The 21,299-nt window shown below is 43.8% G+C and overlaps 1 protein-coding gene across 1 annotated transcript in view; it reads right to left on the minus strand.

Moving 5' to 3' along the window:
- The window catches only part of MSRA (methionine sulfoxide reductase A), a 222,515-nt gene extending 208,615 nt beyond the window's left edge, over window positions 1–13,900 (minus strand). The window contains exon 1 of the mRNA XM_044450293.1: window positions 13,725–13,900. Within this exon, the coding sequence (XP_044306228.1) occupies window positions 13,725–13,872 (148 nt within the window). The 5' untranslated portion in view covers window positions 13,873–13,900. The remainder of the gene's footprint in view (window positions 1–13,724) is intronic.
- Window positions 13,901–21,299: the final 7,399 nt, after the last annotated feature.

Genomic DNA, 21,299 nt, shown 5'->3' on the forward strand with positions numbered 1-21,299 from the left:
CTTTTTTTTTTTTTTTTAGAACACAATAAAAGCTCTCAAATCCTTCCCTTCTAGGTAGAAGTTCAGTGGGTGGTTTAGCATAAAGAGCTCTAAGATCATTTCCCCTGCAGCAGCTGTAAAATGTCACTTTATAGTCTTCAAAAACCTACACTGAGAACCTGCTGTTGGAATTCTCCCTCATTAATTGAGCTAAATAAGTCCCTGAAAAGCCTTTGGTAAAAGACACTAGATTGCATTAATTAATCATTTAATTTTCTTCTGATTTTTCTTCTACTCCCACAGGCAATTCCTATTCTTCAAAGCTATCTACACTGTGAAAGCTATGACTACAGTTCACTGGAATATCCATGGAGCAAGCTAAAGGGTCATGCATGAGGACAATTGGAGCTTGTTTATTAGGATCATCTGTAATAAGAATGTTGCTGTTTAGGGCTATATAAAAAATTAAAAAGTACCCCAAGTTAGTTTCACATTGCAGAATGTTTTGTAGCAACATCAAAGCATGCTTTGGCGTAAATATTAATAGAGTAGCCAGCTGATTAAAGACATTTCAATTGATTAATCTTATGATTTTAATTGATTAATCTTTCAATGAGAATGGCAATCCTATCACACTTTCCCGGAAGTAAGTTCCCTGAACACAATGGGATACACTTCCAGGGAAACATAGGCCCAATTAATTAATCCATAAAACACTGCTTCTTGCATCCCCCTCGCTTAGCTTTAAATCAGTTGCCTACGATTGGCTGAGTCATGCACAGCTGATCATGGCAGCCAATCCCAGAGCACTGAGTTGTGTAGGGATTGAACCACTGAGCAGTTGAACCATGGTTGTTTGTTGTGTTAACTTCTGGATTGCTTAGCCCTTAAATAAACCAGCACTCTGGATTCCCAGACCATGAACAACCTATGACCCAGCCAGTCACAGATTGATGACTAAAAGTGACAGGTGTGCCCATCTCTGCTCACCCATATTAATTAAATAACTCAGAAATTGAGATTACATGGAAACTGGTTTAATGTTTTGCCTTCTGAAACGGGAGAAGGCGATCTGTAGGAAAAGGAGTCAGTAATGGGGGGAGCCAGCAACGACTCTATTATTGTGGACGGATCATTATTTGATAAAGTTTGGATTATATGTTGCTACTCACCTCTGCAGGTATGCCAGTTTGGATCATCTGCCCCCAGTGACATATAGTTTCCTGAAGTCTCTATGGGAATTTCCTACAGATTTCACTAGAGACCTGCCCCAATTAACCCTTGAGACTTAGGCCGTTGATACAATCAATCCTGAAGTGTCTTGGGACAAACCATCTACTCTTACTGGCTTTTGGCTGTTTCATAGACCTGATGGGGTGAAGCAGTAAGGTCCACAACTGGAATGGAGATGGTGGAAGACTCAAGTATGAAAATGGTTAAGTATGAAAATGACACAAGCAAGAAGGAAACAGACACAGAGGAAGAGGAAGACCAAAAGAGGAAGACCAAGCCAACCCACTTTGATGAAACATTGTTTTAGTGAACAATGAAACTTTCTTCTACTGAGCTGTGCCTAATGCCAGGACTGTATATTATTCAGAGAGAACTTTCTGTCGTTCTGTTTAATGTCCTGACCAAGGCATAGCTACAGACCTGTAAATCTCTCTGGAGAAATAGCCTTATTTCAGACAGCAGTCCAAGGGAGAGCACACATCCACAGCTTCTTCTGCTAAAGAGAAGACAAAATAACCACACACTGCCAACCTGTATGATGGCAACCTAAAATGTTTTTTTAATTGATTGCCTTATGCTTTTATTGACTATCACAATAGCCACATGGCTCTCCGGATGGTTTACACAATTAAAACCATCAGCAAAACATAAAAAACAACAAATCAATAATAGAACACCAATACCAATAAAAACGTCCATTCCAACAACAGGAGCACCGGCCACGTTGGACTCCTCTCTCAAAGTCCCCACAACCCACATTGTCCTGACCTCAGTCCTGCCTCAGCATCAAAGCCACTTTGCTATGGGAAAAGCGACTGCTCGGAGGAACGCAAAGGCTTCTGCTAGATACGTGGAGGCTGAGCTATCGTTCCGAGTTATGCACGGGAGGCTCTGGACTTGTGTGCTCTCCACTCCTATTCCTCCTTCAGCACGGCCATCAGAGGACTGGAAGGTTCTGCTGTCCTTTTAAACCAACCACAGTTGCGCATTAATGCTGTGGGGGAAAAATGGTTATTGTTCGGGGGTGCGAGTGTATGTCAAATCCTGACCTGTTCCTGTGTATGAGACTTCACACTAACACTTATTTTTATGCCGAAGCTGCTAAATTAATTTAACCTTGCCCTGGATTAAATCTCAGATTTATTGGCGTTTATCCAGTCCATTTTTTTTTTGCTGAAGCATTGGTCCAGTACATAGTCATGGGAAGCCACTCCAATGGGATATTCCTTCAGCATGGGATTAATGGGGGGGGAGGTGTTTTCTGCCTCCCTATTACCTGCAGTGAGAGGACAGGCTTACATGAGGAGTCATCAGGGTATGATGGCTTTCAGCCCACTGTACTGTAAATAGTCTTGCGCTGATTCTGCTCTTGGTATCCACTGGCTCTACGATGTATCTGGCCCCTTTCGTTATAGCCCAATACTTTGCTGTATAGTTGCTGGAGTTGGGGGAATTTTGTATTGTTTTGTTTTCCCCTCTTAAGTACTTAACCAAAGCACCGCTTATAGGTTTACTGCAGCATTTGTATTAACTCTTCACAATGTTTGGCTGTCTTTTTATATGGTTGCATGAGAAGTAATATGATGCTGCTTAGAGATTCCTTCTGGAATACAAGTGGGGTAGAAATAAAGACGGCCATGAGCAATAAAAACGTAAGAACATGAAGAACAGCCCTGCCGGATCAGACCAGTGGCCCATCCAGTCCCACATCCTGTTCATAATCAGGCAAACCAACTGCCCACAAGATCCCTCAGGCAGGATGGATGCAAGACCTCCACCTGCCCACGCTCCTCAGCAAGTGGTGTACGCAGGCCTGCCTCCTCTGGTAAGGGAGGTGGCACATGGCCAGCAAGGCTAGTAGCCCCTTATAGCCTCCTTCTCCACGAATTTGTCCAATCCCCTTTTAAAGCCATCCAAATTGGTTGTCACTGTTCTCTGGAAAGATACCAAGAACCAGTTTGCTTGTAATGACAACCCATGGATTGTTTAACCTAAAGCTTGCCAGTGCTGCACACAAGCACACAGCCTCCCTTTTTCCAGCCAGTTTCCAAAATAACCCAGAAATGTGCCAGCATTTGTGGCTGTTGGGGAAGAAAAGAACCAGAGTCTTTAATAAGAAGCTGTTGTTTTGGAAACCAGGCACAAACTGAAGCAGCAAGCTGGCAGTAAGCAGAGCTCCTACTTGCCCAGCTAGCCAAGGTTAAAATGAGATTGTCAGCGGAGAAGAACAGCTCCACAGGCAAGGAAACTGCCTTAACCATGACTGGCTGCGTGCAGACACGATACAGCGCACGGTTTGCAATCTTACTTCAAATAATGTTATTCAGTCCTTGATAGATAAACATGACTTTGATATATGTTAGGTTACATGTTCATCCATAAATGTTAAATCAATAAATAAGGATATAATAAAACACAACATTATGCAAGAAAACTAATCTCCCCGGAAATGCTCCTACACTAGCCCCGTCGAGTCTGTGGCACCTGAGCAAGAGCACTGCAATCTTTTCAAACTCTTTAATAAATCCTACTGATTTCAAGGAAACACACCCAGGAGCTATTCTGGTTCTACTGGATGGCATTCAAAATAGCACAACAAAAGAGATAAAGGTTTTCAGTCTGAAGTGGCATTGTAAATTCCACCAATTTTCTAAGAACTGTCTCTTTAAAAAAATAATCTTCAAAATTATTATTCAGCTTGTTTATGAAAATCTGAGGAAAAAAATAATTCAACAATTCAGGGATGTTATCTCATTATGCATATTTGTGGCATCCCAATCTGGCAGAGCCACGTCCTGGCAGTTCATCCAAGTAAAAGACTAAACATTTTGAAAAAGGGTAACTAGAATGTGAATGCATCTTGCATGGATACTCCAAGGTATGTTTCAAATTGACAGTTCAGCACATATTCCTATAATATTAAATAAAACTACGTTAGTAAGCATAATAAAAATAAACCCTTCAGATACTTTCAAAGGCATGTTCAGAATGTGTAAGCAATAAAAGAATTTAATGTTCTCAACAATCCAGCATGCTTAACAATACCACCGAACAGAGGTCTAGCCAAAAGTAACTCCTATTAAGTTCAGTAGAGACTACCCCTGGGCAAGTGTATACAGAACTTACTTCCAGGAACGTTATTTAATGATTTTACTAAAATGCTTACCCAATTTTCAGTGAACCAGCCAAAAGGTATTAACTAAATGTTTCAACCTTGAAAAACCCATGTATAGCATTGGATTGTCAATCTCATTCATTTCAATGGAAGAGTTAAGAGTGTGCTTAAATTTCTCCCATTCAAAGCAATGGGATGTTAAAGTTACTAACTTGGGTTAGACTGTACCTTCCTAATGTAATGCTATGACAAACTGCACATGATCTGAGTAGGTTAAAATTCATTGATTATAATGGCCATTTGAACTTTATAAAATATGATAAAATCTATAGAAACGTAACACCCATTTTAGAAAATCAAGCATATTTCATACCAATATTTCCCTTTCAAAAATTACATGGCGCCTTTCTATATCTAACCGAACCAGCCATTTAAACATAATGTGCAAGAAAAACAAAAATTAGCTGTGCGGGAACAATGCAGTAAGAAAACTGTTGCACAACTTGCTATAATCTTTTTTAAATCAATTTTTAAACCTCAAATATTCTAATCTTAAACTCACTGCTCATAGACAAGTTATTTTGCTTTCGAGAGAGGCTAATAAGAACTTTACTGACAAACATTATATAATGTTCCTTGGAAGTTAAGCCCTAGATCCACTTACCCAAGAGTAACTTAAGAATTATTTCTGGGTAGACCTGTATTGGTTTGTGTTGTTAAGCACACTGACTTGTGCCCTTTGTTTTGGATTAGTAACTTTTTCCAAGTGTTCAAGTTCACCTTTGTAATATAACATCTGTGTAGGTCAGGATAGAAATGCCTCAAATAAACAAACAATTATAATCACTTTTCTAGAGATTTTCACCACAGGTAGTCATACCCTGTTCTGTATACATTGGATATACTTTTTTTAATACCAAGAAACCTTATTCTATGGTTGGACAGCACAACTGAACAGTCTTATCTTTCCACAGAAAGTTTATCCTTTATTTAAATAAAAAGGAGCTGTTCCAACCTGACATTATTCTCCAGAAGGGACAGAACAAAAATAATGCACAGCTTCATTGACAAGATAGTCATGTATTTCTTAGTTCAAAATGCAAAATAAAAAACTATTCTTCTGTCAATAAGTTCCGCTTTTAAAAAAATCTATCCCGTGTCCACTCAGGAGTCCCATTTTGTTTAATACAGTTTACTCATAAGCAAATAGGTAAGGATTGCAAGCACTGTATCCAATTCTAAAAACACAATTAACCTGGTTTTCAATTCTTACTGAACTCAACCAACTTAAATTGTGGAACCTTTTCATATAGCAGATACCTCAATGACGCATAAAGTATTAACCAAAGAACGTTCTCCATCCGGAGTGATCATCTCAAATTCCATTTCCTGCCACCATCAAACCATGGCAGAAGTAACTTTTCCCCATTTGTTAGAACTTGCCCCTGAAGTAAATGGTTCATTGATCTCAAAATTCCCTTATAAAAGATATATCCAAAAACTGCTTTCTGGCAATAACAGAAATGCCACTTTCCTAGCTTCTTGTGTCATTACGCACAGACAGGGGTCTTCTGGCTGAGCAGCTTTGTCTTCCCTGATGCCATTAACCGAATGGGAATGCACCTGGGAGAAGCAGCAACACCGAAATAAATGCTGTTGCTTTAAGAAAACACCTATTATGGTTGAAACTATAATTTGACTTTCCAGAAAGTTCAGGGGTGGACCTTAAAGGCAGCCTCCTTTAAAGCTAACATTTTGCAGTATATTAGGAAGGTGAAGGGAAAAAAGATGTCCTATTCTCAACTAATCCTCTCACCAAAAACATAAAGCTTGGGTTTAAAAGCAAATTAAAGGCAACAATAATGCATTCTACAATTATAAAATCCTTTATTTAGAAATTTTGCTGTTTCAGACCCTTACACACCTTCCCCCCACCACATCTCAAAAGATTATAACATTCAAAATTCAAATACCGTGCACATTTTCCTATATGTACAGAACACACACAGTGATGGCTTCTTTAAGAAAGGCTGCTATTCCCATAACACAGGTAACCAAATCTTAATATAGCACCATTTTAAAAACCCAAAACAACTTCAATAACCTTCTAAGTCTGTAAACCAGAAACTTCTGCATTTTTCTGTATCCCGAGATGGTTTTCTTTCCTGAAGCTCAAGCCGAGAAAACAGACAAAAGAAGCAGATTTGACTGAGCTGTGCCAAGTCTTGACTTTTCTCCCCTTTCTTCAGCTCGCTGTTGCTCCCAGCATGGCAACCTTCCCAGGCAGTCTTGGCAGGGCTCCAGGCTGTGCCAGGCGTCAGGAGTCCCTGTTTCCAATTCCACTTGCACGCCTGTATATATCGTCTACGTGCATTTTAGCCAGAATTGTTGGTTGCAAACCAAATCCTAGCAGCCGCATCCCTGGGTCTTGTGCACTACACAATGGTAACCCTCCCGCCTCCCTCCTCCCAAAAAAAAATCAGTAGTCCTGCAGAAGCGAAAACTACACACCATTCAGTGATAAGAAATGTCTTCTCCAGAAACATCAGCAGGGAATACGTGAATAAGCAAGGCTTCTTTTGAAGGAGGTTCAACCCATAACATGAAGCAGCACAGAATATCATATTAAGATTAGGCTTTTTTGTCACTGGCTGATAACAGTGGAATGAGCTCCAGAACAGAAAACATAATGATTGAAATCAACTGCATTCCAAATACTCATAGAACAATCTTCCTGTGTTTTCTGAGAGACACTAAGATAGGTTGAACTTTCCTTGCGTTTCACCTGGTAGGATATAAGTAAAGGACTGGTGGTACAATGAGAGCAACTGACAAGAGCAAGTTCAGGGTAGCAGTTTGAATGTTAGACTGGTACTTGACAGATGTGGGTTCTAGTCCCCAGTTGATTATGAATCTGCACTTAGCGTAAACGTTGGCTATACGACTGGCACTGGGTGCTATGAACACATTTTAACAGGGCTCCATCATCTCCACTGGCTCCTAGTCCACTTCCCAGCCCAGTTCAAAGGGCTAGTTTTGACAGCTTGGGACTACAGGTCTAGAAGGGCCACATGTCCCCACCTGCACAGTAAGATTTTCAGATTCCTTTCCCCAGGTGCTCCCTCCAGGGAGGCTGTGGAGGAGCACACTGCAGAAAGGGAGGCTACTGCAAAAGGGTCCCTTGCTGGCACCTACTGAAATTGGTGGAGCATAACTTAGTCATGCCTAACTTAACCCCACTGATTTCACTGGGTCTACTCTATCTGGCTCCATCCCAATTGACTTATATTCACATAAATATTGTAACAATGCGTTGGTCTGTGCAAACAAGGACGAATTATCGCCTTGATTCGAAATGATATTTTATATTACTTACTGTTAGCGCCTGGGCAGAACAAAAGTAAACGGCATTTTGTGTCAGAGAAAGTAGGCTCTCGACAGCAAAAGCTGACTAGACTAGTTAGTCTTTAAGTCAGAGTGTTGCACCTCTTCCAGCCAAAGGCTGAACTTCCTTTTTGAGAAGGAGCTGCATTCGGGTAGGAATGGGCAAAGGGAGGAGGGCCAAAAATACAGGCATGTTCTCGCTTCAAACTCCTACCGGAACGCAGGCAACCGCCCTCTATCTGCTGCTCTAACTAGCCCACTAGCATCGGCACTGATGGCCCCATTTCCCCAGAATTTCAGGCTGTTTTTTCCAGCCCTACCTGGAATTGCTAGAAACTGAACTTCAGCTCTTCTGAATGCAAATGACTTGCTCCACTACTGGCTGAGCCATGGCCCCTGCCTGTAGCAAAACCTCGAGAGAGGCATTTCCACTTTTTAGAATGGGGGGAAATGCACTATCAAACAATTAATGGTCAAAGAAATGAGGCATGACCACCTGTGAAACCCTAGAGGGCCAGACTGAGGAAGGGCAGATTTGGCCCACTGGCTTACGGGCTGACACTTCTGATTTAAGGTTTCACAAACCTTCAGCTTGCTTTGGCTTCCCAAACACATTTAGAGTGAAATCAATCACGCTTTAATTAAGGTCTGAGGGTTTCAAAACAAATTGATGTTGAAACAATACAGACAATTACCTGGGAATACACCTCATTGAACTCAACAAGGCCTATGTCTGATTCTGTATATGATTGCACTGTAAATGATCTGTGTCTTTGGATATGACCTTAGACACTCATCAGGCCTATATCTTATGGAAGAGATTCTGACCTAATGGCAGATTTTCCACATAGGCAATATACCAAGCTGAACATCCAGCAGGGCTATCCAAGAGATCTTGGTACACATTTTTAGCAATATTAAAGGCATTTATTCATTTTTAAGAGAGGAACACTGGTTTTATTTAAAAATTAAAATGTCCACAAAACTGATGGCGCAAGGCTATCAACTGCAGCCTCAGTGAGCCCCAGCTCGCAGGCTTCCATCCATCCAATGCGGGATGGGCGGAACAGCAGAGGCCACCCTCCTGCCGTACATTTTTTGGAGTTAAGTTCTATTTGTTTCAGCGGGGCTCGCTCCCAATTACTCTTAGGATCAGTCTGAAATGATTCTATACCATTTGTTAGCCTATTTGAGAGCTGTTTAGTCTGCACACAGAAAAATTGTATTACAGAGATTCTGTTAGAATCTGCATGCTGTTAACATGTTGTATTAGCATAAGAGGTGATATCCAATGTGACAAGTACGCTATTATCAAAGTGCTGTTTATTGAAAGATTCCGTCTCACATAGGAAATTATCAGTTTCTTTGCTATGTAATGAAATGTTTCTGATGAGATATTCTAAACATAGGTCAAGATACGAAAGCGGCCTTTCATCAGATATGCTTTTGTATGAACAAATGAATGTCAGAAGTGTACATGCAGGGATGGATGAACTGGGGAGGTACCTGTACACAGGAGAGCCTCTGGCACATTGTGTGTTCATGAGAGTGAATGAGGCCAATGGTGGTGGTGGCCATTTTGGGCTTTGGCGCCATCCACCAGCATGCAGCCCCAGGCAAGGCAGCACGGCCTTCTGCACTAGGAGCCCGGGATGCCTTTCTGAACGGCAGAGACTTCTTGTTGTCTTGATGGAAATAAGCCTGCCAGCACAGCAGGTACAATTGCCACTCACTGGAATCTCTGTCTCCAGGCTGTTGAGCACAGGTGAGGGCCCCTGGAGGGATAGACTGCTCGTGGCAAACTGCTCCGGCAGTCTGTCCATTTCTCGCTGCTCAAATAACCAACTTACTTGCTAAAGGCCTGATGGTATCTATAGGAGCACGTGGCTGCAAATGAGGCAGGAGGGCCCCCGTGCTTAGTTCCATGTGCACATGGAGGACCTGGATATGTCTGTCTTGAAGTGCAGCTGGACATGCATCCCGTGTCATGTTGCTTTCGGAACTACATGAAACAGCAAGGCTGCCTGAGACCGAAGATGATCTAGCAGAGTCACGGTGGAATAAATGCCGATGAGGAGCTGCCTCGAGCCTCCGAACTCACCTTTAGCACTGCGCTTCCAAAAAGTTTTCGATCACTCCTCATCCTTCTATCAGTTCAGTACTTTTACTGCTTTTACCATTGGAATTAACTTTACCCAGAAATTTCCCTTTCTAAAGAAATGGTTTTGTCTAAATATTTATGGAAGAAACCTGGAAAGCTTCTCAGACTTTTCTTTCTTGATTGCCCCCATTCAGCCTGCGTAAGCAGGGTGAAGAACAATCCTGTAAGCTCCCCACTAACAAAAGTTACTTGTTTCAAGTATTTTATCCTGCACTGAAGCCAAGAAAGTTCCCAGATCAGCAGGAGAGTCACTGACTCAAAATCTAAAAAGGCACAACTGCACTCCATTCTATTTGCGCTTCCTTTCTTTCTTTCAAATACTTGTATAACCTTTTCCCAAAGATAATACTTCCCAAAGCTAGTCATAGAACAATTAAAAATAATACAAATTAAAGCATTAAGGCAGAACCCCGATCGGTGATTACAAGAAGTAAAAGAGAAGACAAAGCAAGGCCGCAGCATCTGGTTGGGAGTTTCAGTTTATGCTCGTCCAATCCAGCATGGATTTCCAATTCACTCAGGGGGAGGGGGGCCATTGCAACATCTGGACTCTGGTATCCAAGGCCACTGATAAAGCAAACATGAGCGGGGTCAAATTCCCCTGCTTTTCTCCTAGAAAGGGAGTAGCAGCATAAGGCCCGGTGAGAGCAAGCCGCCCTGAGGTTTCGGCAAGGGGCGGCATAGAAATGTTATAATAATAATAATCCATAAACTTCATCAGGGGGCTCAGATAGTATAGAAATGGGCTGGAAACGTCTCACAACCTGCAGGACAGTGTTGCACTCCCCTAGCCAGGTCAGTTCTACCCTTGCTGAGAAGCCACAGAGGAGAAATGGAGCAGAAATTCACAAAGCAGCCGCATCATTTTCAAACCAGAGGGAAAAGAAATTAGCCTGGACCGGTGCTACCCAAATATCAAGAGCTGGTTGGTGCACATTACTGGACTGAGTTAGTGTAAGAATCTTTCTTTACTATTCAACAGCAATACAGCCATCCAAAGAATAACTTGGATTCAGCTTGTCTGTGAAATGGCAGCACTTCAGTTCACAATGGCAGACATCAGGTTCATGCTGATAACCACAAGTAAAGAGGGTTTCTTCATCCCTGGGGTACTTGAGAAGCAGAGAGTCTCTAGAGAGAATTTGAACAAGGAGGAGAAAGCAAATGCAGTAACTGCTATGGACAAGACATATTATAATGTTATCTCTGGCAGTTATTTCGCTACTGACAGCCTTAGAAAAGCTTTTAGTGCGCTTTGTTAAGCCGTATCAGAAATGCATCCCTCAATTGCAGTACATGAAATGCTGTACTTTAAAAAAATGTAAACACAACCTTTGGGAAATTGTAGGTAATAGATCCTTTTAAGATACTCTCCTATACTCTCCCTTTTTGGTCCACACAGCCACTGCATTCATTATATTCATTTATCCTACATACTTTTAAAAGTCTGCTCTTGCTGCAAGTACCATGGGACCATCAATGCTATAAGACTGCAGTGGCTACCGCTTATATGGCTGTGTATTAACTCCAGGATCAAAGGCAGCTGGGAAATAACTCACGTTCTTAAGCCTGCATCTTAGTTAGGGTCAGGTTTTCAGCAATTACACAGGATTCCTTGCCTCACAAAAAAGAGAATTCTACCAGAGGCAGCCTTTTCACCCTTGTATGGCAAGCTGCACCTGCAACAATTCCCACTTCTAAATACAATTCAAAGTTGTCTTCTATTTAGATATTATTCATAGTATCAGACACTATTTCATTTCAGAGCATTCCCAAGCCTATGTGAGAGAGCTGGTATGGCGTGGTGGTTAGATGGAGGATCCAAGAGATCTTGATTCTAGTCCCCACTCGGTCATGAAGCTCACTGGGTGACTTTGGGCCAGTCACAAACTCTTGGCCCAACCTTCCTCACAGGGTTGTTGTGAGGATAAAAATGGAGCTATGTAAGCTGGCTTGGGTTCCTCACAAAGGGAAAAAAGGAAGGCTTTATCTGCAACGTAATAACATACTGCAAAAATATATCAAATATACCCTCCAAGTCATTAGCTCTACCTGGAAAACAGGTTCATGAATAAGTAATCTGCTGCATATGTTCCTGTCATTTTTTCTTTGCGATCAAGAAGTTGCCAGTTGGGGAAAGTACATCTGCGCTATTCTTCAGAGACCTGCCTTTTTGTTGCTGGAAGAACCCTTGTGGAGAGACAGTTTAGTTTACAAACCAACACAATCCTTCAAATAAAGGGGGCCCAGTTTTATGGAATAACCAGTCCTATGCACAGAGCAGGGTGAGACTAATATTACTGAGCTTTTGAAGAACTTTAAGGGGTCTGAAGGCAAGGGAGTCCAGGGACCTTTCAGGTAGAAGGATTTATTAATACTGCAGCTGAATATGTTATTTGGAAGTGGTAAGGAAGTGTCAGAATTTCAGTACTATAGTGCTATGCCAGCAGCTGTGTTTCTCTGAAAAACAGCTAAGCCATCTGAAAAACAGACATGCCATATCTATGAAGCACTGGAGGCATGCTTTAATTTGCCTCCTTTCCAGCTATCACATAAAGTATTTCTACACAAATATCAGTTATACTACATGAACTTTCAGCACTGGCTCAAATTTTGAAAACCACCTGAATATACACTATGGTCTGCATAATTTGAGATTATGGTATCTAACTACTAATTTGGAACATAGCTAAGAGTACAAATGAACGTGAGGAATGCAAAAGTAAAACTGGAAAGTGACTTATTAAAATCTTTGCATTGCTTCCCACTGCAAAAATCTATCTTGAAGACACAGATACAGAAATCTATAATTAATATAAAACAAACACAAAACATAAACCGTAACAATACAAACAAAAATAAGGACAAAAATAATATAAAAATACAAAAAGTGGTTGTCCATAATACAAAATCCATAAATGCCCATCTTACACCTAGAAAAAAATACCACAACATTTGGGCCACAAATGCAACAAACATGCCCTATCAGATGTCCGAAACATCTGGGAAAGTAAGTATCTGTCTGGTACTGAAAAGTATGATAGTGTCAGTGCTTCCTTGGAGCGAGCACTGATAAACAGGCCTATTCATCATCTATGCCACCTCCACCACCGCACAGTGCCTCTCTCAGAGAAGCAGGCAAAGAAGGGCCCCAAAAGTCAGCCATCAGAGCCTTCGTGGGGTCAAAGGGAGAAAGGAAGTCCTTAAGCATCTCAAGTCAATTTAGGGCTTCATACGTTAGAAAGAGCACTTTGAGCAAGATTACAGCAGAACAGGCGCTCGCCCAACAAGGCTGCCAACTTTCCAATAAGCCCATGATTGTAACAGATGGAGAAATTGGCTGTCCAAAGTGCAACCTGCTAATCGCTGACCATGAAATTGTTCTTAAACGCACTAGAGCAACTCAGGTTGTTTCCTGCTCCGTTGCAAAACCAAAGAATGCACAATGCAGTATGACTGAAAATGATATTCAACATACAAGGAAGAATAACGCCCTGGGCAATACAATTTTAGACCAAAATCTGATGGAAAACATTCACTACTGCAATTGCGGAAGAAACAGCCCTATTAACCCACGCGTTCGCATAACACAGCTACGCGCGGCACCAAGATGCTCCAAAACTCTGTGGTGAGCATGCGCACTAAGGAGCCGGCGATCAGTGCGCATGTCCTCTTCAGGGCTGGGGCGCTCCCGAGCGCATGCGTCAAGCTCGACTGGAACGGTTTGTGAGGACAACGCATGCGCTCGGACTTTGCTCTTGACCGCTCCATTCAGCGCATGCGCACGAGACATCTTCGCCTGTAGTCCTCGTTAGGTTTCCCTGAGGAGTTTGCGTTTGGCCTTCCACTTACCCAGGATGCGAATGAGGCTCCGGTCCCTGCCGGGCAAAGCCTCTTGTTTACTGAACATCTTGAGGGAAGAAGAAGAAAAAGAAGAAGCAGCTTCTCCCATGGCGACAAGAGTAAGAAGGAGGCGCCGGCCACAAGCGGCAGAGTTCATCGCCCCTCCTCCGCGAGCTTTCGCTACGCTGAGGCGGGCCGTCAGAAAGTGCGCATGCGCGAGGGTGTCCTCGGTCTCGAGACCCGCAGCACGTGGCAGGGCGCGAGGAACCCAGCGAGGGAGGGGGAGGCGCTGTGGCGCATGCTCGGCCGGCTGCCCGCTGTGCGTGCCCGCGGGTCGAGGCTGCGCTGCTTGCTGCGCTCTAGGCGGGTGGATGTCCCGGGTCCAAGCGTGCGGATCCCCGCTATTCCCTGAGAGTGAAGGCAGGCCTCCTGCAGCAGACTTCCTCAGCTTGGTGCCCCTGAGATCCTCTGGATGCCAACCCCCATCCTCCCCAGCCAGCATGGCCGAGAGTCAGGAAACCTGGGAACTGTTGGGGTCGCGGAAAGCCATTCCGCAGAGTCAGGGTCTTTAACCACCCGGCTCAGGATTTTCTGCCTTTCCTGAGACAAGCCACCTGATGCAGTCTACCATTTCTAACGTCGTTGTTAGTCACGAAGTCGTGTCCGATCCACCGCAACCCCATGGACAACACTCCTCCAGGCCTTCCTGTCCTCCACCATCCCCCGGAGTCCACCCAAGCCCACTCCCACCACCCCAGTGACCCCATCCAGCCACCTCATCCTCTGCCGTCCCCTTGATCTTTGGCCTTCCATCATTCCCAGCATCAGGCTCTTCTCCAGGGAGTCCTTCCTTCTCATCAGGTGGCCAAAGTATTTGAGCTTCATCTTCAGGATCTGGCCTTCTAAAGAGCAATCAGGGCTGATCTCCTCTAGGACTGACCGGTTTGATCGCCTTGCAGTCCAAGGGACTCACAGAGTCTCCTCCAGCACCACAATTCAAAGGCCTCAATCCTTCAGTGCTCAGCCTTCCTTATGGTCCAGCTTTCACAGCCATACATTGCAAGTGGGAAAACCAGAGCCTTGACTATACGCACTTTTGTTGGCAGGGTGATGTCTCTGCTTTTTAGTATGCTGTCTAGATTTGCCATAGCTTTCCTCCCCAGGAACAAGCGTCTTTTAATTTCTTGGCTGCAGTCCCCGTCTGCAGTGATTCTGGAGCCCAGGAAAATAAAATCTGTCACTACCTCCATTTCTTCCCCCTCTATTTGCCAGGAAGTGAGAGGACCGGGTGCCATGATCTTAGTTTTCTTAATGTTGAGTTTCAAGCCAACTTTTGTGCTCTCCTCCTTCAAGAGACTTTTTAGTTCCTCTTCACTTTTCTGCCATGAGAGTGGTATCATCTGCATTTCTGAGGTTGTTGATATTTCTCCCAGCAATCTTAATTCCAACTGGTGATTCATCTAGCTCCGCCTTCTCATGATGTGCTCTGCATACAAGTTAAATAGGCAGGGCGACAGTATACAGCCTTGCCGAACTCCTTTCTCAATTTTGAACCAATCAGTGGTTCCATGTCCAATTCTTACTGTTGCTTCTTGACCCGCATGCAGGTTTTTCAAGAGACAAATAAGATGGTCTGGTACTTCCATCTCTTTAAGAACTTGCCACAGTTGGTTGTGATCCACACAATCAAAGGCTTTAGCATAGTCAATGAAGCAGAAGTAGATGTTTTTCTGGAACTCCCTAGCTTTCTCCATGATCCAGCGTATGTTGGCAATTTGATCTCCAGTTCCTCTCCCTCTTCAAAATCCTGCCTGTACTTCTGGTAGTTCTCGGTCCACATACTGCTGGAGCCTAGCTTGTAGGATTTTGAGCATAACTTTGCTAGCATGTGAAATGAGTGCAATGGTGCGGTAGTTTGAACATTCTTTGGCATTGCCCTTCTTTGGGATCAGAATGTAAACTGACCTTTTCCAATCCTGTGGCCACAGTTGAATTTTCCAAATTGGCTGGCATATTGAGTGTAGCACTTTTACTGCATCGTCTTTTAGGATTTTGAATAGCTCAGCTGGAATACTGTCTCCTCCACTAGCTTTGTTGTTGCTCAGACTTCCTAAGGCTCATTTGACTTCACATTCCAGGATGTCTGGCTTGAGGTCAGTGACCATCCCATGGTGGTTATCAGGGATGTTAAGCTCTTTCTTGTATAGTTCCTCTGTGTAATCTTGCCACCTCTTCTTAATCTCTTCTGCCTCTGTTAGGTCCCTGCCATTTTGGTCCTTTATCATGCCCATATTTGCATGAAATGTTCCCTTCATATCTCCAATTTTCTTGAAGAGATCTCTGGCTCTCCCTATTCTATTGTTTTCTATTTCTTTGCACTGTTCATTTAAGAAGGCCTTCTTATCTCTTCTAGCTATTCTCTGGAATGCTGCATTCAGTTGGGTGTATCTTTCTCTTTCTCCCTTGCCTTCCGCTTCCCTTCTTTCCTCAGCTATTTGTAAAGCTTCCTCAGACAGCCATTTTGCTTTCTTGCATTTCTTTTTCTTTGGGATGGTTTTAGTTGCTGCCTCTTGTACAATGTTGCGAACCTCCGTCCATAGTTCTTTAGGCACTCTGTCTATCAGATCTAATTCCTTAAATCTATTTGTCACCTCTACTGTATATTCATCAGGGATATGATTTAGGTCATACCTGAGTGGCCTAGTGCTTTTCCCTACTTTCTTCAACTTAAGCCTAAATTTTGCAACCAGAAGCTCATGGTCTGAGCCACAGTCAGCTCCTGGTCTAGTTTTTACTGACTGTATAGAGCTTCTCTATCTTTGGCTGCAGAGCACATAGTCAATCTGATTTCTGTGTTGACCGTCTGGTGATGTCCATGTGTACCGTCGTCTCTTGGGTTGTTGGAAAAGAGTGTTTGCTATGACCATCGTATTCTTTTGACAAAATTCTACCAGCCTTTGCCCTGCTTCATTTTGTACTCCAAGGCCAAACTTGCCTGATACTCCAGTTATCTTTTGGCTTCCTACTTTAGCATTCCAATCCCCCATGATGATAAGGACATCATTTTTTGGAGTTAATTCTAGAAGGTGTTGTAGGCCTTCATAGAACTGGTCAACTTCAGCCTCTTCAGCACCAGTGGTTGGGGCGTAGACTTGGACTATTGTGATGTTGAATGGTTTTCCTTGAATTCGAACTGAGATCATTCTGTCATTTTAGAGATTGTATCCCAGTATTGCTTTTCCTACTCTTTTATTGACGATGAAGGCTACTCCATTTCTTCTGAGGGATTCTTGCCTGCAGGAGTACACCTGATGGTCATCTGGATTAAATTCACCCATTCCTGTCCATTTTAGTTCACTGATTCCTAAGATGTCGATGTTCAGTCTTGTCATCTCTTGTTTGACCACATCCAGCTTGCCTTGATTCATGGATCTTATGTTCCAGGTTCCTCTGGAGTATAGATCTTTGCAGCATCGGACTCTCCTTTCACCACCAGATACATCCGCAACTGAGTGTCCTTTCGGCTTTGACCCAGTCGCTTCACTCTTTCTGGCGCTACTAGTACCAGCCTCTGCTCTTCCCCAGTAGCATACCGGACACCTTCCAACCTGAGGGGCTCATCTTCCAGTGTCATATCTTTTTGCCTTTTGGTACTGTCCATGGGGTTTACATGGCAAAGATACTGGAGTGGGCTGCCATTTCCTTCTCCAGTGGATCAGCTTTTGTCAGAGCTCTCTGCTATGACCTGTCCATCTTGGGTGGCCCTGCACGGCATAGCTCATAGCTTCATTGAGCTGCGCAAGCCCCTTCGCCACGACAAGGCAGTGATCCATGAAGGAGATTTCCAACATACCTTCCTGCAATGGGGTACTAACTTCCATCATCCCTGACAATTCGCCATATTGGCTGGGGCTAATGGGAACTGTTATTTGAAACATCTGGAGGATGCCATGCCGGTTAAGACAGTGCTAATGTGTTTGTAATGCTTTTATTAATTGTACCTCTTTAGTACCTTCTCATGCATGGAGGCTAGCATTCTAGGCGGTGTGGCTCCCATCCAAGCTGGGAGTGATTCTTTTCAGCCAGTTGATATGTTTATGCTACTCTTCTGGAGGAAAAATAGGACATCAGGCACCGGCCGCAGGAAAGGTGTCTCTGTTAATTGCCTGAGCACCTGGGGTTTTATATGGACCAGTAGCAGCTGCAGGGCTTCAGAGAAAAGCTTTTCCTAGCACTACCTGAGGATGCCAGGCATGGAACTGGTAATCTCCAGCATGTGGAGCATGCTCTGCTGCTGAACCATATGTGCTGTTTCTTGTGCTTTCTCGACTGCAGTAGAAGGAAACGGCAGTAATGCATCACCAATGCATCACTGGCCTCTTCACCAGTTCAAGGACGCATCTTCTTAAAATTATTACAGCTAATGTTGCCCCAAACATGCATGACACTTTGCTTGTTTTGTAAAATTACACATAGTGCACTCGGCTTAGCTTGTAATCTTATGTATGCTTTATTTGGGAATAAACCAGTGGAATCTCACATGACATGTAAGTACGGATTAAGCCGTAAATCCTGGGGGGTGCCCATTGCATGGAAGGCTACAACACTTAAATGATTAGTGTTGAATTGGCAAGAATCCCTGTCTAATTGGGTAGCAGAGAACAGCATCCAACAGCATCCACTCAAGAGTGGGAGGTGGTCCCTTCACACTTCTCTGCAAAAGGCAAAGATGGCTGATTTCAGCTGCTCATAAGGAGGGAGGCTGAGGCACTGCTGGGATTCCTGGTATCCTGGTGGAACCTCGCTGTTCAATGCCTCTCCAATTCCAACTCCAAAGTCGTATTTGCATTCACAACTTTGGAGCTTCAGCCAGTGCAGAAAGAACCACAGGGCTCAGGTCAGAGGAAGGGCTCTGTGGACAGAATGACTCCAGAATGCAGCCATGCAGCCCCAGGCCACTGATGATCCTATGGCAGTTTAGACAGTGTGTATGAACCATAGGGTTCTACATGTGCGGTTTGTTTGTTTGTTTGGTCACAAAGTTGTGTCCAACAACCCATCACAACCCCATGAACAACATTCCTCCAGGCCTTCCTGTCCTCCATCATCCCCTGGAGTCCACCCAAGCCCACACCCACTGCCCAGTGACCCCATCCAGCCAACTCATCCTCTGCCGTCCCCTTCTTCTTTTGCCTTCCATCATTCCCAGCATCAGGGTCTCCTCCAGGGAGTCATTCCTTCTCATCAGGTGGCCAAAGTGTTTGAGCTTCATCTTCAGGATCTGGCCTTCTCAAGAGCAGTCAGGGTTGATCTCCTCTAGGACTGACCTTGCGGTCCAGGGGACTCTCTGGGGTCTTCTCCAACACCACGATTCAAAAGCGTCAACTCTTCAACGTTCTGCCTTCCTTATGGTCCAGCTCTCACAGTCATATATTACAGCTGGGAACTCCACAGCTTTGGCTATACAAACTTTTGCCAGGAGGGTGATGCCTCTGATTTTTAGTGTGCTGTCTAGATCTGCCATAGCTTTCCTCCTACACACGATCCTGTCGCTGCTGTGACACCGTATGTGGGTTACCCCTGCCCCTCACCAACTTTCCTTTAAAACAAAGGAAGAAACTTGGGTCCGTGGAACTCATGGCCACACTTTTTCATAAAGTTCCCAAATAAGACTTCCCTGTTAGAGAATTCTACCTCAAGCTATAAAAACTTTTTAACCTATATAAAACTGTAATTAAATGTTGCACAGTATGACATAGGGATGAGTTGTGGTTGTTGTTAGTCGCTAAGTCGTGTCCGACCCATTGCAACCCCATGGACAACATTCCTCCAGGCCTTCCTGTCCTCCACCATCCCCCGGAGTCCACACAAGCCCACTCCCACCACCCCAGTGACCCCATCCAGCCACCTCGTCCTCTGTCGTCCCCTTCTTCTTTTGCCGTCAATCGTTCCCAGCATCAGGCTCTTCTCCAGGGAGTCCTTCCTTCTCATTAGGTGGCCAAAGTATTTGAGTTTCATCTTCAGCATCTGGCCTTCTCAAGAGCAGTCAGGGTTGATCTCCTCTAGGACTGACCAGGTTGATCGCCTTGCGATCCAAGGGACTCGCAGGAGTCTCCTCCAGCACCACAATTCAAAGGCCTCAGTTCTTTGGTGCTCAGCCTTCCTTATGGTCCAAATGTAGGTAATTATTCTTAATCAAAAATTATTTGTTAACCTTGCGACTAGCAGGCATCTACTTAGAAGAGGCCTTTTCCTTTCATTTTCTGCAAGGGTGGCACCTGTTAAAAAACACACATGCCCCATTTCAGAACAGAATGTCCCCTATTTAAAAAATGTTCTAATCAAATGCCAGTGATGCATTAGAGTCAGTGTGGCGTAGTGGTTAAGAGCATGGGACTGGGACTCAGACAACCTGGGTTCTAGTCCCCGCTCAGCCATGGAGCCAGCTGGGTGACTTTGGGCCAGTCACAGACTCTCAGCCCAACCTACCTCACAGGGTTGTTGTGGGGATAAGATGGAGGAGGAGAATGATGTAAGCTGCCTTGAGCCCTTTGTAGGAAAAAGGCAGGATATAAATCAGATAGATAGATAGATAGATAGATAGATAGATAGATAGATAGATAATAAAATTAGGGACTGCATCTTTGCTAGCTGTTTCTATCCACATTCAGGTGCACCAAAGCTGTTGGATTTGAACATGTCTGACTCTGTATAGGGTTCTGCTGCTACTTGAGTCCACCCATCTTAAGAACATGAAAATTTCAGATCAAAGACCTACTTCATGGAGTATTCTCTTTCTGCCACAGTACATGCCAAAATCTGCGCTCAGAAGGCAAACCCCAGAAGGGCCCAGAATTTAAGTTAAATAAGACAGGACATTGCCTGCCTCTCCGATGGGACCCAGAGACCAGCAGGCAGTCATGTTTTCGATATCCTACGGAGGTGTATTTAGCTCTTCAGAGTGGCCAGTGGACAGGCTGCCCAGCAGTTCTGGAAACTTTCCTCTTGGTTGTAGCATTTGTGGGCAAGGTGTTACTAAAAAGGAAGAAGCTACTAAGAGGTGGTTTTTATATTTTTGAATGTGTTTCCAGTAATATACAAAGGATTAAATAAAATCTGAAATGTTTCATAACCAATTCATAAATCCAAGTTCAGGGTGTACTGGAAATTCATAGCATCGGTAGAGGGACCACATTTTAATGCACACATTATGAAGCTAAGGTGCTTTCTATAGCATGGGCCCTTCTGTGCCAGTCCTTTGGTATTTCTTCTGACCAACGCATGTAATAATTAAAAGACCTGAAATACCAGTGCAAAGACTTTGTAATTTGTAGCTGTTCAAGGCCAGTTTTTTGTTTTCTTTCAAGGTGCCAGTTACTTCTGACTGGCTGGCAGCCTGGATTCTTACGTGTTTGGACAGTGCTCATGTTGGCCTCAGTCCTGGGTCATGCATGAAAAGAATGCGCAGGCATGAACTTTGGACTTACACACGTCGCCTCATATGCAAGGCAAACCACAATTTTCCAGTTTTGTCCTTCGTTAGCGGCCACATTTGCATACGACAGTAAACCAGCGTTCCAAGCA

This window comes from Varanus komodoensis, unplaced genomic scaffold (assembly GCF_004798865.1).
Source record: "Varanus komodoensis strain SLA01 unplaced genomic scaffold, ASM479886v1 scaffold64, whole genome shotgun sequence".
Taxonomy (NCBI): domain Eukaryota; kingdom Metazoa; phylum Chordata; class Lepidosauria; order Squamata; family Varanidae; genus Varanus; species Varanus komodoensis.